This window comes from Halyomorpha halys, unplaced genomic scaffold (assembly GCF_000696795.3).
Source record: "Halyomorpha halys isolate HHAL.00 unplaced genomic scaffold, Hhal_1.1 Scaffold183.1, whole genome shotgun sequence".
NCBI lineage: Eukaryota > Metazoa > Arthropoda > Insecta > Hemiptera > Pentatomidae > Halyomorpha > Halyomorpha halys.
In genome coordinates, this window is record NW_027114717.1 from 322,171 (window position 1) to 344,156 (window position 21,986).

Sequence of the window (21,986 nt, forward strand, 5' to 3'; positions counted from 1 at the left end):
AAAAAAAAAAAAAAAAGATTGGCCTTATAACAATCATATAGATAAGTCTTTTGTATTGTATTGGAAGTTTATACCGTTTATCTAGTAAGTGCTGTAATAGTCAGAATCGACGAGCAGTTTCCTGTCTTTTCAGTCTTGTATATTCAGAGGTAGTCCTAAAAAGTAAATTAAAAAAATTCTTTCGTGAAATTTCATGTAACTATTTTAGTTTCCAATTAAATCCAGAACTTATATAAAGAATAACTTAATGTATTCTGATTTTGAAGAGATCTACAACATTTATGTGTTCAATTCGACTGAATTTCCAAGCCAATTATTTCGTTTTTAAATTTGTAATAAAACCTATTTGGACGTATGGACTAGAACTGTGAGACCAAAAACACGAGAACGATAAAGGATATAGCTCATACTAGTGTGATAATAAGTGCTTAAATAACAAAGAAAAATAAAAATAAATTATAATAACACTCGCATTGAGAAAAATAATACTGGCGTATGTACAAGAGCCCAAGAGGAGAAAAAGGTCAGTTATAGCACCCCAATTTCTGATCACTTTGTTAAAAATTGTATATTGTTACTAATTTTTCATTCGCAGCTCTAAAACTACCAATAACACTAGAAAACCTTAGATTACATAATTTAAAGTAGAATATAAGCCCTAATAGAGCTATTTACGTTCAATATTTCCCGAGACATAGCTTTTTAAAAAGGAACATTTCATAATAAATATACTGAAAGATCAGTAGTTAGCGAATTTATTTTGAGAAATCTATATCTCAAAAAACATTCGACGTATAGATGTCTATTATCACTCAATGTAAAGCGAATTTAATGTACTACAAAGTAGTTTATGACGTTTATGTTTGTAGGAGTATTAGTTTTTATGATATTTGATAAAATAAATTGATTTATTATTAAATTATACTACCCATACCAAGATACGTGACATAAACTACTTTATAGTAAGTTCAATTACCTTCATTTTGAATGCTAGGCATACGTACGTGTTATGGTTTCTGAGGTACATGTTTTCAAAAATCAATCAAAATTCTATCCGAACAACTAGAAATCAACATTTTTTGAATTTATTTTGTCAAATATCATAAAAAATACTACTCCTACGAAGATAAACTTTTTAACTACTTTATAGCACATTTAAATAGCTTTAATTTGAGTGCTGGTAGATATCTATACATCTTATGGTTCCTGAGATATAGATTTCTCAAAATAAATTCACATGCTACTGATTTTTCAGTACCTTTTTTAAGAAATGTCACTTTTATATAGCTTTTTATAACTCGAGAACAATTGAACGTAAATAGCTCTATTAGGGCCTAAATTTACTCTACTTTAAATGATGCTCTCTGTTTGTCGGTATTTTAAAGATATAGAGCTCCGAATGAAATTTTTTTTTTTATTGTTTATTTATTGTAATTTACAACTGTACAAAATAATACAATAGGTAAATATGTAGTATGTTTATATACACTTGAAAATCTTGGGAAGGAACCACCCATTGGTGGTACTACAAACATTAATTTAAACTAGAAGGTCTCGTGGCCAAAAGGTCTTCTTTTCAGACGCCTCGGAGGGTTATCAGGGATTGTTAAGGATGAAAGATTAAGAATTAATGGGTTAGGATGGTTAAGGAGTTTGGAATGAAAAGACGCATATCTGTTTCGGGCCAATTCTGTAACGAATGGGAGGTTAAGGTTTTTGTGAATGAGTTTATTTGTGACGTAATAAGGAGCATCAAGGATTTTACGTAGGATTTTGGATTGTAACTATTGGATGCGGGGAGAATTTGATGGTTTGGTAGAGCCCCAGAGCTCAATTCCATATGTCCAAATTGGTCTGATTATTGTAGTTTATACTAATTTTTTGTTGTGAATGGGAAGTTTAGAGCGTTTGTCAAGTAAGTGTTGTAGCAATCGGAATCTACGAGCAGTTTCTTATCGTTTCAGTCTTGTGTGTGGATTCCAAGTAAGTCTCTTGTCAAGATGGAGTCCTAAGTATTGAATCTGTTCAACAGGCGTTAGTGGTGTATCTAGAAAGGATACTGTAGGACAGGAGGGCAGAGGTTTACGACTGAGATTAAAGGTGATCTGGTGGGATTTGTCAGGATTTATTTTGATTCTCCAGTTTTACACCATTCTACAATAGATGTTATGTGTGCCTGTAGTGTTTGTGATGCATTAGTTGGGTCGTTGTTTACAGACAGTATACATGTGTCATCAGCGTATGTTGTTAGCACTGTGTTAGGGTGGGTTGGGATATCAGCTGTGAATGAAAAATTAATTTTTTTTTTTTAACGTTTTGAAACAGCCACCATTTTTTATTTCCCCTACCTATACTTGGCCGACTCATCGATTTTGACTATTAATTATACAAAGTTTTCATTAAAGTAATCAAAAATTGGGGGAGATAACTGAATTTATTTCTACCCCGGCTCTTGTACCATATGTTTCTGTTGAAATGACGTCATACCAAAATATTAATTTTGGCTTATTTTTTTGAACGAAAAATTTTAATTTTAATTATTTTTTTTTTAGACTAAATGTGATTTAATAAAATAAAATTAGGAGATATCATTATCAAATAAGCGATATAAGACACTTATATCCAAAACTCAAAGTATTGTTCATTCATCTAAATTTACATCTAAACTTGACCTTAGAGATATCCAATCCAATGGCAAAAATACATGAGATTGCAATAGTAGAGTTATCTATATTTGCATAGAAACTTGAAACATAGAGCATTACATAGCCATTATCGCTTATCAGAGAAGTGATAGTGCAGATAAACCGCACTTAAAAAAACTTGGACACAAACAAGACGCTGTCATCGCCGTCTGGATTTTATTACCTTTTACCATATCTTTATGACATTCTTGAGTCAAATTTATTTCTAGTGTACTTATTCAAGAGTTTACTAAGATCGGAATATAATCTTGATAAAATTAGGCCACCATATTTTAGCGATTTTTTATGAATTTTTTTTTAATAATTTATTTGTTGGTATTTAGAACTGTATGAAAATATATACAAGTAAATTTGCTGTTGCTGACATAGTGACATGATGCAAACATGTGGAGAATCTACCCATTGATAGAACTCCAATAACATTTTTAGAGGAGAAGATCTCCAGGCCATCATTCCAGACGCCAAGGAGGATTATTAGGTAAGGAAGGAGAAGCCAGGTTAAAAACAAGTGGATTTGGGAGGTTGGGAAGTTTATCATGGAAGGATCGGTATTTGGTTCTGGCCAAATCTGCAATATATGGGACATTAAGGTCCTAATGGATGACTTGATTTGGACAAAGTAAGGAGCATTAAGGATTTTACGAAGGATTTTGGACTGCATGATTGTATTCGGGAGGAATTTGATGGTTTAGTGGAGCCCCAATGCTCAAATAGGCCTTATAATAGTCATGTAGACCAGTCTTTTGTAATGCATTTGCAATTTAGACCGTTTATCTAGTAAATGTTGTAAAAGTCGGAATCGACGCGTTGTTTCCTGTCTTTGCAGTCTTGTATGAGGATTCCATATCTGTCGTTTGTCGAGATGTAGTCCTAAGTAACGGATCTGTTCGACAGGAATAAGTGGGGTATTATTAAAGGATACTATAGGGCAAGAGGTCATAGGTTTATGACGAAGAGTAAATGTGATTTGGTGGGATTTATTGGAATTAATTTTAATCCTCCAATTTTGCCACCATTACACATCAAGGGTAGTGATGTGGAATTGGAGGATTTTGGATACAATGTAAGGATCATTGTTCACTGACAATAGACACAGCATAAGTAGTGAGGATTGTGTTAGGATGGGTTGGGGTGTCACCTTTGAAAACTGTATAACCTTACCAAGGATACTACCCTGAGGAACACCAGCAGACTGACGAAACAGGGATGAATAAGCGCTTTATGAAATTTAAATTAATTATTTAACCTAGGGATTCCCAATCTTTTTCGGTTTGCGGCTCCCTAAATAATCGATTTTTTCCGCGGCGCTTTTCATACATCAGATTTTTTCTAAATTTTTTACTCTCTTGAAAAATTCGAAAACTTGCCTTGGGATAATATAAAATATCTAATTTCAACTGTTTTGGTAATATCCATATTAAGACTCGACAACCACCATGTGGTTAGTTTAGTTGAAAAATAAATTAAAAACGAATTTTAAATTCACAAATAATTTACTGAACGTCCATTGATGATTAACATTTTAAAATTATTAATGGGATGGATGGGCTTGATGTTCACTACCCAACTTCTCAAATTTAAGAATAAAATTGGATATGGCGACCCTCATTTCTTGCGCAATACGCTGGCATACATCTGTACGTCAATGGTTTCTGAAATAAAGTTTTTCACAAATCAAACTTATTGTCTGAACAATTATAAATCAATTTATTTTAGGAAATATCATGAAAACTACTATTCCTACGAAGGTAAAGGTCATAAACTTCTTTTTAGTCGATTCAACTAGCTTTAATTTGAGTGCTAATAGACATCTGTTGGTCACATAGTTCCTGAGATATAGATTTCCCAAAATAAATTAACTAACCACTATTCTTTCAGTAGATTTTTACGAGATTTTGCTTTATAGAAAGCTATATCTTGAGAACTGTTGGACGTAAATAGCTCTTTTAGGGCTAATATTTCAGAAAATTTACTCTTCTTTAAACAATGTTCTCTTAGATTTTCTAGTGTTGTTGGTAGTGTTGTAGTACTTGGCAGACTCATGAATTTTGACTAGTAATTATACATAGTTTTCATTAAAGTAATCAAAAATTGGGGTGAGATAACTGCCTTTTTTTCTTCCCGGGTCTTGTACTACAAGGTATTGTCATAAAAAGTATAAAACAGATATAAAAATATCGAGTGCATTGCCCAGATGATTTGTCATAGATTGACCCTGTTGGTAAAATTATGTGTATGTTTCTAGAGCAGGTAAAGCTGTAATAAATAACTCCCCGCCCAACCTTTATTGATTTATAAGGCAGGTGATATGTCCGCCCCCCTTTAATCAAGAAACGAGGGCAAAGGTAGAGTTTCGGGGTCCCCTGCTACCAGGAGACCAGCACAGGAGAGGAGCTAAAGGATTTTCCTCAAACCTGCATTTCCCGACTGGTCGCCTGGAAACGTCCCTTAGCTTTTTTTTTGGGGGGGGGGGGTTCTTAAACTTCAGTAAAAAAGCAAAGTATTTTATAAAATAGTTTACATATGTAAAATAAAACCAGGCTGTATGTTTCTGTAAGTTATGGATTTCTGCATTGCGGGTATGGTAGAGTTCCAGCCCCGTTAGAGTTCCGCACTTAAAATCCATTGTAATTTTAAAAAGTTCCATAACAGATAACCTAATTAAAAACATCGAATAAATTGATAATGGTTCGCGCGAGCCTAAAATCAATTGTAATTTCAAAAAACACCAAACAGATAACCTAATTAATCTTAATATCGAGAAAAATAAATCGATACGTGAACTTAAAATCTAACGTGTCATTTCAAAAAGTACAAAACGAATAACCTAATTATAGACCTTAATATCGAAAAATAAAAAAAATATCAAATAAATAGATAAGCGACCGCACGCGCTTAAAATTCATTGTAATTAAAAAAAAAACAGATAACATAATTATAGATCTTAATATCTAGAAAAATAAAAAAAAGTTCAAATAAATCGATACGCAAACGCACCAGCTTAAAATCGATTGTTATTTCAAAAAGTACAAAACCAATAACCTAATTATAGATCTTAATATCGAGAAAAATAAAAAAAGTTCAAATAAATCGATACATGATCGATCTAGCTTTAAATCGATAGTAATACAAAAAAACTACGCTTTAGATAATATAATAATAAACTTTAACATCGAAGAAAACCAAAACGTTGGCTATTAAAGAAACTAATATTTGAATATACGCCAGAACTAAAAATCGGTAGATGTTTTTCACATATAGTTCATATGATTTTCAAACAAAATTACGATAGTTAAAATTTACTCGTTCGAAAGAGGGATTTTATCACTTGAAGTCGTAAAGGTTTTTAGTGGCCCAGAAATATCTCTTCAAATAACACGTGTTCGTTTGCATACACACATTGTTGTGCAAACAATTCAAGAACACGATCATGTGATCACTTATGAGAGTTTCTTAAAGAAAATCATTAAACGATTCAATTCTAAACAATGAAATAGCATCAAATCTGACAAGTCATGATGAATACAGGCGATATCAAATGAGTCCGCGCTCGTTGAGAAAAATGACAATTCAAAAATACCTAATTGTTGGAAATCATTCTAACTATTAAATGATATTGTGAGCATATCTTAAAGAAACTGATTAAGTTTATATAGTATATCATTTTGTTTCATTGTATACTTTAGTTGCTCTTCAGTTTTAATTCTCCTGTGTATATTTAGTTTTAATTCCTAATAAAAGTATTATTTATATTACATATCTAATATATAAAAATAAATATTTTTGTGTTCGTACTTTATGCACTGGCTTACCGTTCATCCCATTATGACAGAGCTTTTTGCTAAATGTTCATGATTTTCTCAAGAAGATTATAGCCTTGCCCATTTTTTTCGGTAAAAAAAATTATTAACAAAAATAAGAATTTTTGGCACATAGCTCAAAAATGTATACATTTTTTCATGGTCATTATATGCCAATCGATTTGTCTCTTTCTGAAGAATAAGAAAACATATTACTGATTCTATTAAACGATTTTTATTCACTAAAAATTCAAGAAAACATAATGAGGATTTTAGTAAAGGTCAACAAAATTTTTTTAGGAATAAACAAATCATATTTGTTTTTGTCATCTGAAACCCTCAAATACCATTTTCAAAGAAATTAAAAATTAGAAATTTTTCATCTTGATTTATTTGGAGCATTACTTTAAATTTAATGCCCTTATAAAGGCGAAATATTAGTTTCAAATAAAGAAAACCATTTCAAACATTTTATTTTATGTCTCCAGTTGTAATTTGTTTATTTAGATATGGTTTGTACCCTTTGGTTCAGTTTATAGAGCAATAAACCACAGCCAAGTTTGGTATAGATTAGTTGAGTCATGTTGAAGTTAATTCTGTTACTATGGCTACTATCTTATCTTTTCTACTATTCTACCGATCTATATATTAATTGATATTAAGGTTTCAATAATGTTCAATTAATTATATACATCCTAAAATATAAAAATAGCAAAGCATTGCCGGGTCTATTAGTATTGTACTTATTATTGTATGTTGTACAATATTATATTTATTATATATTTTATTTTTCAAGTTCACTCCATACTTATTACAAATTCATTAGCTCATTATTATTAATTGTAAATTTACATTATTATTCACTTTTTAAGTTCTTTCAATTATTTTTTAATTTTACTTTATTTTCATTTAGTAATTTGATTTTTTTTTAAATTAAATGATTATTTTTATCACTATAAATTAATTCATATTGTCCTATCCTAGCTTATAAATCGTAGCAGCCACGACAGCGCCCTAATAATCAAGATTGTAACTAATTGAAATTTCATTTATGTTCATCATTTCTGTATGTTATTTTAGCACTGACATAGATGTTGTCATCTGCTTTCACTATATAGGATATACCTTTCTGAATAAATAAAATTATAATTGATGACCCGAAAGCTAAGGGGATATAAGAGTTTTGTTTTTTTTAACAGGGTTGAATGCATAGCTGAACAAGAAATTAGTCAATCTACTTGGAATTCAAGAGACACAGATGACCAGCTTATCCAGTGATGAAAATTATATATAATTATTGGTCAAAATTGATGAATCTGCCAACCATAGAGGGAATAAAAAATGGCAGCTAATTATTAATTCAAAATTGAAAAAAAAAATTTTCAAATAATGTTCAATGATTATCTGTCCCCAGTACTGTTCTATATATTGCTGGATGAAGAAGTGAAGGAGTTATTGGTTGAAAATGCCACCAGTAGCCTATACTGTAAAAAGGGTCTGTCAATAAGAGCAAAAATAACACAGTTGTTGGAGACCGCTTCTCTTCCTAGCTTAAGAAAACTTTTGGGAATAGAGAGGAAGATCTTGAGGAGTATTTATAGGCCAGTAAAGATACCGGAGGGATATAGGCTGAGGCCTACCAAAGAATTATACAGAGAAATGGATGACCTGGAATTGGACATTAGGTTAAGGAAGCTGTGTTTCTTCCGTCATATGATCAGGATGAATCCGAGCAGAATTAATAGGGAGATCTTTGGGAAAATGTGGGAACATAAAGGAGAGGGGGACATTAAGGAGATAAAGAAAGAAATGGGAAAATTAGGAATCTTAAGTCGAGACTGCCTCAATAGAGATGAATATAGGGAAAAATGAAGAATGATAAAGGTCGTTATGGGTGCCAAAGGTGTGAGAAGGGGGAGAGTATAGAGTGAGGAAGAAAGAAGAGTGCAATCTGAAAGAAAGAAGAAGAGGTGGGAAGAAAGGAAAGGAGGAGAATGTGTGGGGAAAGTTGGGTAGAAATGATATTCGCATGGTCTATAAGGCATTTCGTGTTAAAAAAAAAAAAAAAAATGTTCAATGTAATTTTAAGGATTTGGGGCTCCGAATGAAATAAATGAGCGATCATTTTAGGTTTCTCTGGAATAAAATCAACTTAAGGGTTCGCACATCTTAAATACTTCAAAATTTACTTTTTAATGATATTCACCATACTGCTTGTAGAGTCTATGTTAAAACTGAATAATTTTCTGAAAGGAAACAACACTCAATTTTTATTTTACTAAAATAAACTATCAAAAATGAATTATTTCTATCTTCTGGAAAAGCCACCATTTTTTATTTCCCTTAACTGTGATTGGCGGAGACAACAATTTTGACTCTTGACTGTATATAGTTCTCATTTGAAAGTAATAAAAAAGTGGAGTAAAATAACTTTATTCTTTTTCTTTTCAGGAATTTATACCCTATTTATTACTTCTTTATTCATTATGTTATCTGAACAACATTTCAGGCTCTTCTGCCCAGCATCAAGTTCTTAAATAAAAATATTTGTAATCAACAGTTTTACAATTAACATAGATTTACAATCAACAAATTTTACATTGTATTTTAATATTTTTTACATATTTACATACAAATAATGATGAGAAGATAATTGAACGTGGATTATATATATGAAGAGAAGATGGATAGGGGTTCGGTCAGGAAATAACATAAATAAGTTTTTTCAACTTATTTGTGTTATTTTCTGACTGCAACCCCAACCGTCTTCTGCTCATACTTACAAATGATTTAATATTCAACTATATGTACATTCACTTTACTAATTTATAACCATTTACAAATCTAAAATATTTTGAGATTAAGCCAAATTTCCTAGTCAGTATTTTTATTTTTCCTAACCTTATTATTGATTAAATATTATAAATTAAATAATACAATATAATATATATTAGCAGAGCTGAGGGAGTGGCTTGTTTCTCCTAGTAACAGGATATGATCTGCTCCAAAAATAGCTCCATCGAATTGGCATCATAGATTCACCGAAATGTCCTCTATGCAACATGGGAGACATGGATGGAGACCATCTTTTAACATGTATTGGTCTAGAAGATATTCAGCAGGATGCAGACCAACTAAGAGGAAAAGTAAAATTGTATTGGACTGCGAAAGGGAAAATGGCATAATAGCCCACTTTCTGTGGCATAGGAAAAAAATAAAATAAATAAAAATATTCCAAACTGAATATAAGTCCTATTTTTTAAAAAGTATCATGGTGATAATAATGTTAAATTGATTTGCAATTAAAAGTTTTAATATTTATATTGGAAGAAGATAGTTGACCCTACGAAGTAGATTGGAAGAAGATAGTCCGGGGTTGCAGTCAATAAAGGTATCAAAATAGTAACAAAAACTATTTATTGTAAACCAACGTTTTGGCCCATTTTGCAGGGCTGATAAGAATGAAGTTCTGCTGTCAATTGAGACAGTTCTCCAATTTTAATATTTAATGTGAAGAGTGGCATAACTCACGGTGGGATCCAAAATAATTGCCGACTTCCCCTTCTTAGGAAAAGCAGCAATATCCGCATATCATGTGGACCCATCTGTATCTACGCAGTAGACCTCGTCAAAGCAGGCAAATTCTCTTTATTTTAGGAGTTTCATTAATTTGTATTTCACTCTATGATTTCAGTGTATTATGAGGAGGGAGCATTTCCCCAGCACATGTGCTGGTGTTTCCGGCTCTCTGTTGCATTTGCCAACTTCTCTATCCTGTCCGCTGATATCTGGGACTCATATTCAATTTCAGGGCATTGGAACATTCAGAGCCCGTAAGTATTTGTTTATCGTATAAAAAACTTATTTGCTCTCGGGGTCTCGTTGAACCGAACACACTCCGATGCCCCCGAGCTTTAACACTCATATTTTCGATTTGGACACTTCACCCAGAAACATCCTGAATATTTTAATATTAAAAACAATGAAAAATATTTAGAAAATGTTTTTAATTTACCACAAAATTTACATAAATTCAATGATTCATTCAGAAAAAAAATTAATTAAATATAAAACAGTAATAAACATTATATAAATACACATAAATATACATAAATATTTACAAGAATCAAATTCAATTATAATAATTATCAGTTACAAATTTCTTAAGACAACTAGGGACAGGTAAGTCTCGAGATCTAACACGCTCTGGTCATCGCAACAGAAACTTGAGTACCACTCCCCAAGTTTTTCTTGTAACATTCGAGGCTGCATAGAGGAACATTGGTCTTCGAACAGGAATACTTCTTGGGGTTCTTGCACCCTTTCATGGAACATCTGATGACAGGTGGAGGAGATGTTCTAAAACAAAAAAAAACAATAATTATTATTCTAAATAATGATTTAATAGGTCTCAAGCACAATTTCAGTGGTATGTGAAAAGGAGCTAATGGTTAAAAGTCAAGAATATGTTTACAAGTTACATTATTAAAATAGGAAAAAGGACATAAAACATGTAAGGTAAAGCAAAATATACATACAAAGAACACAAATAAAAGCACAATGCTAAAAAATAATTATAAAATATAGCATTAATACTGTTTAGATAAATTAAGTAATTGTTAATATGCTAGGGAATAAGTTCTGTTTGTAGATTATTAAATTAACAGAAGAACCTTCTAATTGGATATAAAAGCTTTCAGAGACAAATCATATGTCATGGAATGTAGTAAATATAGAAGTTTTATTAATATCAAAGGAATGGTTTAAAGATAAGGAGTGTTCTGAAAATTTTGAGGCAGAAGAATTATGGTAGGAGACAGAATATTTATGTTGGATGTTACGGTATTCTAGAAGGTTTTTGGTTTCACCAATGAAAGAGAAATTGCAATTGGAAATACAGTAAGACATCAATGTAAAAAAGGAATAGAGTCCTTAAGATCTGAATATATTTTAGACTTAGTTTTTCTTTTTATATAATGTCAACAATAATATGAAAAAATTATTTTAAAAGAAAAAATATTTATTCTGAGAGTTCTTAAAAACTGGTCTGAATAAAAATAAATATATTTTAAAGTATTAAATAAATTATAAATAATACAAGAGATTAACAGGAGGGAATAAAATCAATAAACACAAAGCAATGAAGGAAGAAGAAATGAGGATCGGACATAACAATCAAACACAAAATGGAACAATAGAAAATAAAGCACTTAATATCCTGAGGAATTTTTTTTTTTAATTTCTGAAACAAGAATATTGTAAATCATTCGATGTGAATATCTTCTAAATAAAGTGTTAATGGATATACCTCCAGAGGGAACTTTTTTCTCGTTTTGAGATCCTTAGTTCAGATTTTCTGTTCGGACATTTAACCCTGTAACATCCTGTATAGTTCAGATTGGAGCATTTTAAAGGTTAAGGGTAGCAGGAAACTTTCAGAGTGGTCGCTTTTTTGGCTTGTAGTATATACACCAAACTTTCATATTAATGATATGTACAACTATAAAAAAAAAAAAAATAATAACTAACTGAGTCTGCGACTTCAGGGGAAATTCCATTCCAGGAGGTAACGTTATAGTAATCCCTTCTTGATTATTGCGATAGCAAATCGACAGGCCGCTTCTCTTTACTGCCTTCTTGACAGCTTGCTTAGATTGCTTATTATCTTGCTTTCTTAAAAGCCTTTCCATTGTGCGTTTCTATTGAACAAAGATAATAACACATAAATAACATGAATATAACACTAAAATAAATTGTTAGTATATTAACAAAACAATTCTTGAAGGTAAAAAGCTTCTTTATGACCTAAACTAACTGTTTATTTTTATTTTTCCCAGAGTCAGTGGCATTGGTTTATTTCATACAGCCAAGTATTAATTAATTATATTCTACGAAATTTCTGTAGGACAGTTTGCCTTTTGTTACTGCTATTATTTATTAAGTTAAATATATCTGATTTACTAATATACTATACCATAACTATATCTGTTATACATTTCTGTTTATATATATTATTCAAATATTTATGGATGTAACATATTTCTGCAGAGCCTGTAACTTTTAATGTCCTATTATAAATTATTATATATATGTAGTTGATCGTAAAACTTAAATATAAGAAGATAGTCAGGGTTGCGATAAAAAAAGAACTAATAGTTTTCAACTATTTAATGTCCGAAGTTTCACCCCACTTTGCAGGGCTTCAAAGCGATAGGTTAAACCAACCTATAGAATTAACCTATCGCTTTGAACAGCCCTGATGAAGGCCTGCAAAGTGGGACAAAAAGTGAGTCATTAAATAGTTCAAAACTATTTGTTGTTTTTTGACCGCAACCCTGACCATCTTCTTATATTTATTATAAATAATATTTTGATTTTTATCTAGATCTTTGAACAATATTTCTCGCTGTTTTTTGTATGCTGGATATTCAAGTATAATATGTTTAAGAGTCTCTTTACCACTATTGCTCATCTTAATTTTATGATTTGTGTTAAGTCTATAAGTTTTGATGATGCCTTTCCATATGTTTGCTTGTGAGAACGAATAGAATAATAGGAGGAAATAAATTTTTATAGAACTGCCCGATGGGGTTCTTCTGATATTGTTTTTGCCTGTTTTCTATCTAATCTAATTTAATCATTTTATAATAATTGTTGTAAGGCAACTTAGTGCCTACCATGGAGAGTGTATTAATAATAAATAAAAACTTGAAATTATTCTAATTAAAAAGTCACCTTATCTTTTTCCCTCTTCTCATCCATCAACTGCTTCCTTTTTTGTGACTTGAGAGCAGCTTTCTTTATCATTTCCGGGGTCATTACTTTTTCACGGTAACCTGAAATTTTCATTTTAAAAAATAGTTAAATTAATTAGCCAGTAAAATAATAAATATAACAAAATGTTCTGACATGATGTATATCCACTGCCAGTCAAGCATTTATGAACATCAGTTCAATTGTGTAAAAACTGTGCCAAGATGATACTTGCTCATCTTAATTTTTTTTTTTTTTTTTATTTATCTGTTTATGTATATATTAAATAAAAAAATATTCTTTTTTTTCCATTCTGGCCTTCACAGATGATGTGGATATTGTAGGAAAACACTTTTTCAGATATACTCAAGACATTTCTTGGGTTTCAAAGTGACGAAGCTGAAGTGAGACTTGAAGCGAATGAGGGGAAAAAACAAATGCATAATTGCAGACCTCAAGGAGCTATCCAGTTAAAGATTGGGAAAAATGTCTTCGTGAGGGTTGAAGAGTTCGTATGCCCAGGCTGCCAGGTGAACTCTAACAATGATATAAATACAGAGATTTATATCAGTCAGAAAAGACTCCTGGCAGCCACCGAAGGCTACTTTGGTCTTCAGAAGCATTTAAAAACCAGAGCAATCTCCGGGTCAACAAATCTAAACTATCACACTGATCGGACCCATGCTAGCCAAGGCCTCAGAATGTTGGACACAAGTAACCATTGTCCTTCAATTATAACAGCGTATTTTAAGAAAAATATTGAGACAAGGAGAATGCTCAATCACTTATCAGAGTTAATGTAACTGAAGAAGAACCCTTACTGAGTAATCAATATTTCCGGAGGGATGGCCATATTGTAAAAATGACATCTAACCAGAAACCTCAGATCTTGGGCAGATGAGCCAAAATATATATTTGACTAGAAGATTGGGAAGATACCAGTTATAATGGACAGATGATGTGTTTGCAAATGCGAGATCCATTTTGGATGCTTCGAACTGAAGGCCTGCGTCAGCCAACAGATTTTCATGACAGACAGCCCAGACTTTCTAAGAGTAGTTGAGCCACATTAAGTTAATTATTATAGTAAAATTATGAAAATGTTTTTGTGATTTTGGATTATAAGGATTGGATAAAAGAGGAATTTGAAGATTTAGTGGAGTGCCAAAGCTCAATTTCATATCTCCAGATAGTCTTATTATAGTCATGTAAATCAATCTTTTGTAATGGATTGAAAGTTTATATTGTTTGTCAAGTAATTGCTGTAATAGTTAGAATCAAGTTTTCTGTCTTTTCAGTTTTGTGTGAGGATTCCAAGTTAGTCGTTTGACCAGATGTAGTCCAGCAGACTGTGAGAAGAAGGATGAATAGGAACCATTGTGGTTTACTTTAAATAATCCATCAGTGAGAAAGGAAAGGATAATGAGAAAGTATGTCGGAGGTAGGAATTTAAGGAGTTTGTAAAGGAGTCCCATGAAAATGTAAAAAAAAAAAAAAAAAAAAGTGAATACAATTATTTGTCATTGATTTGAGTCATCATATACTGAAAAATATTACTATTATTATAAAAAACCTTTTTGTATGGAAACCATTAAAAGTGAGTTAAAATACATTGTACAAGGTTATGGACTTGGGTTAATTTTTAATTGAATGAATTAAAAGATAGGATTTCATTACACTCTAATTCATCAGCTAAAGGTTAATTATATTTTTCTACTATGATCCTCTAAAATTCTATAATTTTATGTAGTTTTGTTGTAATAAAGTTTGATTTGAATAATCTGATAATGATAATTTAAATAATTTAATTATATTTACAATATGCAGCTATAATGTTCCAGGAGTTGTATAACTTTATTTACTGCATTAGAAATAATTATTTTTAAATTTAAAAATCAATTATCAAACCTGTAGGAAGTGAGAGGAGCTGCTCGGCAGCAGGATCTGGGACAGCATCTCCTTTCCTCTCAAGCATGGCTCTCTGTCTCGCCGTCATCAATTTAGGATCTTTCGGTTTTATCTTTTTCAATTCATCGTCAACCTGGTAAAAGTAATAAACATAAATTACGTCAAAAGAAAAAAAAAATTGATTCTAATATAATAGAATTTTGGCTGTAGGAATACTAATATATAATTATACGCCGTAACAATATAAACACTTCACAAATATAAACAACACTTTTCAAAGAGAGCATTGTTTTCAGCTTGAATGCTATCCTTAGGTACTTCAATTATATTTCATATCATGTCAATTATATTAAATATACACTTTTATATACAACCATATTTCATTTGTTTTTTAATGGAAATTTTCCCCCACTTCTTCGCCTTCATTTAATTTCTGGATATAAGGTGGGTGTCTTGTCTGTGCTTTCTTTTTCTCAACCTTCATTTTAATAATTGATATATTTTCTCTTGCTTTATTTCCTTAATTTTCAATCTTTTAGTCTTACTATTTTTGTTTTTTTTATTTTCCTTATATCTATTATTCTATTTGTTATCTCCTCCAGTTACTTCTATGTTTATTATTGTATTTTTTTTTATTTATATCTTATTTCTATTTTCTTTGCTCATTTTTATATAATTTTTGCCATATTTATACCACAGTTTACTTTATATTTCATGTTATCTTATACTCCGTTAACAACATTTTTAGTTTATGAATTTTTGTTTTTAGCCTTGATGAACCCCTGTAAAGTGAGGATCTTATTAAATAGTTTTTGTATAAATCAAGTTGTTTCTTGACTGCACATGAACCATCTTCCTTTCATGAAAATATTATATTTGATGCAATTGACTTGATCTGAAATATAATTAAAATGCTAGAGGATGGCATAGAAACCAAAATGTTGCTACTGTAATGGTTGAAATAAATGTGATGTTAACCTTTTGGTGGAAATATGACTTCATTACACCATCTGGAGGAACATCCCGTTTCATAGACGGATACTGAGTATTCCACAACTTTAAAGCCTCTACAATAGAAAAATTTGCTGTTTGGGTTAGTGATTATTATGTATTGACAATGCTGATGAGAAGTTCAATTATAACTGAAGTAATATTCTGTTATAATACATGCCTTAATTATAAAAAATTGAAAAATAATTATAAAAACAATAACCAGAGATCATAAGTAGAACAAGATCTTGTTATTTTAATCCAATTAAACATCTAATGGTTCAAAGCTATATTTGAATTAATGTTCACCTCATAAATTTCAATTGATGAAAAAGAAACCTTAAAACATTGGAAAAAATATTTCAAGAATAAAATTAATCAAATTAGATACAAGTAAAAGTTTTATAACTTGTAATTAAAAGTAAATATATATAATTTGAACAATAATAAAGGGTTTTAAAGAGGAACATAGGTTTGATTATAAATACAATAGTTCAGAACTCACTTCTTCCAATTTTCCTGACTGTATCGCATCAAGCCATCGTTCTTCATCACTCGATGTGCCACTTTCTTTCCCTCCCTTGCTCTTTTTCTTTTTGGAACTTGATTTTGGTGTTTCAGGATTTTTCTGATCAGGTGTTTTCATTGGGCTTTAAAGAATATTGAGTATAAACATAGTCCACGATATAGTTCATCTTTCTAACTGATAAAAAAGTTACCTTACCTTTCTAATGGATTCTCATTTGTATTCATTACTGGAATTTTAGCCTTGCTGGAATCACCAGAAGCATCCGAGTCAGTCCGCTTTTTTTTGTGCTTTTTATGTTTGTGTTTTTTATGTTTTTTAGGTATATCATCAGCTAATGACCCTTTAAAAAAAACAAAGACAATGAATATACCATCATATGAAAATGTTTGACCTTTTTTCTTTTAAATTTCACAGGTTTTTTTTTTTTTAAAAACATTTGTATTACCAGGAGCAGATGATGTATCATCCATTTCTTTTCTCTTTCCCATGCAAAGAATTATATTCAAAAGCAATTTCACTAGAAGATTAGCAATAAATAATTCTGTTTAAATGCGAATTAAATATTTTAAATAATAAACTGGAGGTAATATATGACAGGTTTCAAAAACATAACAAAGAGGAATATAAAGTTCTGCGAGGCTTCAGATAGTTTGCTCAAAAGAAGCAAAGAGTTCAAAATTCCACTAACAAATAAAATTTATCTCCTAATTATTATTATCCTTTTAGATTATAATTATTTTTAATCCACAACATTCTATGCAAGTAGTTATATCTCTATACACGATTAACTCTTATAAATATTTCGTAAAAGATCAGGGACCAAACATTTTTGATAAGAGTAGGTAAATATAAGTTTTCCTAGATTTTAAATGTCTATCAAACTTGGGCATTTTTAATATACAAATAGTTGTAAATAAAAGTTTACATTCACTCATATATTTGAAAATAAACTCAATAAAGAAAAGGAAACTTGGAAATGATCTTAAAATTTAAATGAATCAGATTGAACTAATTTTAATATTTTAAAAGACAAATAAAAAGGTTGGTGTACAATGCTCTCATAGCTTCTCAAAAATATTAAGCGGTCAAAATTCAAACCCGAGTAGGTGTAGCCTTCATGTTATTGAACACACCCAGAACCATGTAGTACAGTTTTCTCCCATGTAATTTACAAGGGTAATTAAATTCCGTTTAATTTCTATAATATTTACACCACCTTAAAGGTTGAATATTTGTCTATTTCTCTACAAAATCCCACTTCGGTTTTTGTATTTTGATGACGCCGAGCCAATTTTGTATGGCTAAGTCAATCCGATGCCACCATATCTTTGAGAACGCGTTGGATCTCATCTTTTATGTTTTTTAAACTCTGTTGTCAAGAGTGTCAACACCTAGTTTTTCGACTACAATCCTGAAACCAAAAACAACCAAGCAAGTGCGGCATTCCTCTTCCCTCTAATTGCGAAGTTTTAGACAAACATAGTATGGCGGTATAGTTACGGCAACTTTGTCATTGAATTTAAAGGGGAGCATTGTTGGCCAACTTCATGACTCCGGGGGCCAAAATTTACGTTGATGTATACTATGATGAACTCAGAACCTGAGAAAAGTAGCGTTCAGCAAGGTTAAAAGCATTCTTCACAACGCTCTCACTCACATTTCGCTATTCTGCAACTGTTTCAATGCAACATAATCACACACCTTCTTTATAATCCTAAAATGGGACCTAGTATCTACCTCCTTTTCCTTAAGTTGAAAGAACATTTAGCCCTGAAGCCGATTAAGTTTTATTTCTTTAACCACAAGGACAATGTGGGGTTACTGGTATGACACGATCATACAAAAACTGCCATAGCGTCTACAAAATCACATACACAGAAATAGAAGCAATTATTGAGAAAATTAAACAAAGGTTCAATTTCTAAAATTGTATAAATAATATAAGAAATTATCAGAATTTAATATTTCTTAAAAATAAGGAGAACTTGCCGTTGTGATTAGCCTTGTTATACTTTAGATGCAAGTATTAATACAAAATACCATTTTAATGTCAATTAGCATTATTGTGCAGTAATAATAGTGGATATTGGAATTTCAAACAAAACGTTTAGCAGGTAATCTTTAGATCATTTTTTTTTCAGATCGGATTTTATGGAAACTGGAATGCTCTTTTTAACATATAAGCACTGAACCTTGTAGAGATATACCATTTTCGTATTAGAGGCATTTCCATAGTCAGCAAATCACATCTACAAATTCATCATAAGACCAAAAATCGTATATTGTATACACTGTGAACGCTTTAAGAAATGAAGAATAGTTTAAGAGTTTCTCCTTGTCAGGAAATGCACTGTGATTACAAACTGTATGAAAAAATTCTTCAAAAATATTCCTGTTATGGTGTTAAAAACTGAGAAGGGGACAAAATTCTTAGAAACTGAGAAAATGTTTATATAAGATATTTCATTAAACCAAGGAAGCTAATAATGGGAGAATGTCAAATCTCTAGATAGTTTTCCTTCCTCATATAATAATTAAGGCTGAGAAAAACTGGCATTGTAAAATTCTTAAAAGATGGTTAACATATGATGGAAAGGAAAATATTGGATAAACTGCAAGGATGGTATGAAGGTGAATGAATACTAATTATATAATGAGCAGAGAGCAAGCCTGGGAGAATAGACAAGTGGTGAAGAAGCAGAGGAGAATTAACACATCATTGCTATTGATCTTTAAAACCAGGAACTAATGATGGCCGGGAACATTTGCGGATATTGTTTAATTGTTTTTATTCTATTAAATGTAATGGAAAGAAAAATTGAACAAAAAGAGGCCTAACAAAAAGTGTTGTAGCAACACTTGCAGTATTCAGAAAAAACTAATAAGTAAAATAATATAAAATGTTTTTTTTTTCTAGTATGTATAAGTAGGACAGATATCTTAGAGGAAGAAATAGAAACAATAAACTGAGAAGTTTGACACTGAATCTCTTATTACAAACCTTTTCCTATAAATAAATCAGGTGAGTGCCATCTAGTAGCCCAGTGTCCAGGGATGGGAAAAAATTAGCTATAGATGAAACTAATAGCTAAAATTATCATGTATATGACCCTTACTCATGAATGAACCATTAATTAATAAATATTGTATCTATGACAATGTTAGCTATTAGTTTCATCGATGGCTAATTTTTTCCCATCTCTGTCAGGCCCCAGCAATCTATGGGCCCTTTAACTCCAGTAATTGATAGATTAAAAGGAATCAATAATGAACTGAGATGTAGGGCTGCTTCAAGAACGATTGGGCTGTATCATTGATAAAAACTGATGAATTTATATCAATATGAAAAAGTAATTCATGATTTTGCTATCAAAAATCAAGAAAAGTATTGTACCTAGTGTAAATATTAAATTTTTTGTTGATGTTTAATATTTTTGAAATATCAAATAGATTAATTATTTTTAATTTGTATGTTGTTTATAAATTAAAATAGTTCAGAAAATAATTTGAAAGGTCCCATCTCTAATCTGGAGAGCCACTATTCAAAATGGCTCCCACCCAAACCCAAATCTGCTAGGTTAAATCAAACAAAATGTGTTTCTCCTTCATTATTTTGTGTTGTGGATCAGGGAGGGTTTTATAACAAAAGAACAAAGAGTATGTGTTATATTAAGCTCCAACTGAACAGACCAAACAAAGGAACAGCCTAGCTGTCCCATGGTCTGAAGCAGTGTTGCCATCAACAGTTTTATTGATGATTATATTTAAATTAAAGATTAACATTATTAATTAAAAATCAAATAATAATACTTTTTACTACAACAATTTGCCCATTAGACTACCTCTACATCAATTTATTATCCAGAGAATGCCTCACCATGATGCTATTTATATAAATCTACCAGGTCCAATACCCCTCAGAAAAATATTCAACAAGTTTCAATATAAATCAGTTATAAAAAAATAAACCTTGTATATAAGGACCAGCATAAAGAGAAAAGATTGGTCACTCAAGTACATTTATTCTGTTAAAAGAATTAACACCTTGGTTCTAAAAAAACAAAAATTTCCTGGGTTCACTCAAATACCAAGGTTATAAATTACAAATATTAGGTATCAGAAATAAATTTGTTCAGTCCCTTATGTTTTTTCAACTGTACTTCATTTTTGATATATATTCACAAAGCTGCCAAAATGTGAGAAATAATAATCAAATTTTGGAAATAAATATATACTTTTATAACTAAACTGAGTAACTGTAATAGACTGATTAACTTTAGCTTAGAATTTATTAAACACTAATTTAATGCTATATAATTATAATTTAATAAATAAATAATGCTTACCTGATAAAATAAATAATTAATTAAACTTATATCATTGAATAGTGCAATAAGGAAGGTAGTGGACTCCTGGAAACATAAAGAGAAGGAACATACATGAAATTGAAGCCAGGCAGGAAACAGTTCACGCTCTTTATTGAAATATCAAGGGAAATGGCAAAATTTTATATTAATCTCAACCTAGGAATGAATTGAGGACGATAACAGGACTCCTCACAGACCACTGCTCATAAAATATCATCTTAAGAAGATGAAGCTGGTGGAGAATTTTACCTGTCGTCTATGTATGGACGACAAAGAAAAGGCATACTATATTCTGTGTGAATGTGAAGACTGCAATATTTGGAACAGGATAGAACGGAACCTGAAGACATTACTAGAACAGACCTAAAATAATTAATGAGCTTCGTACAGCATAAGATTTGCATGGGATATATAGTGGAAAAGAGGATCTTTAATATCCTAAATGTTAGAAGAGGGTACCTAATGTTTGAATTATAAATATGTTGTGTTTTATTATCTGATGTTTTGTTAGGCATAATGGTCTTCCATTAGAACAGAACGATAACTAAATCAATATTTAATGAGGTAGGTATTAATAAAAAAAAAAATTGATTATTTAAAAAAAAACTTTATTAAATGTAAAGAGCTGTACATCATAGGATTCACATGGGATATATAGTGGAAGAGAGGGGTTATATCCATATAGTCTCAACATGTTTATTTTCTTAAACTCCTATCTTTCGGCCATTCTTCAGGATATCTATTCAATCACAATCTAATTAATCATTAAAAATTATTTTTTGAAAACATTCCAAATTATAAATTATTCTACCTTATTTATAATATTACAGTAATGTCATTTAAAAGTTGAAGGCTACTCTACCTTAGTCAAAATATATCATAAGTTAATCAACCTTTTTTACTTATTCAAATTTTATTCAATTTACACTATCTA

The 21,986-nt window shown here is 30.7% G+C and overlaps 1 protein-coding gene across 1 annotated transcript; it reads right to left on the reverse strand.

Annotated features, from left to right (window-relative positions):
* Nucleotides 1-8,922: 8,922 nt before the first annotated feature.
* LOC106679182 (INO80 complex subunit B) lies at nt 8,923-17,287 on the reverse strand. The gene is made up of 7 exons (XM_014418182.3): nt 17,131-17,287; nt 16,881-17,025; nt 16,662-16,806; nt 15,167-15,299; nt 13,241-13,341; nt 12,035-12,204; nt 8,923-10,864 (listed from the first exon to the last, which is right to left on the reverse strand). The coding sequence occupies exons 1-7, from the start codon at nt 17,171-17,173 to the stop codon at nt 10,702-10,704; spliced, it is 900 nt and encodes a 299-aa protein (XP_014273668.1). The 5' UTR covers nt 17,174-17,287; the 3' UTR covers nt 8,923-10,701.
* Nucleotides 17,288-21,986: the final 4,699 nt, after the last annotated feature.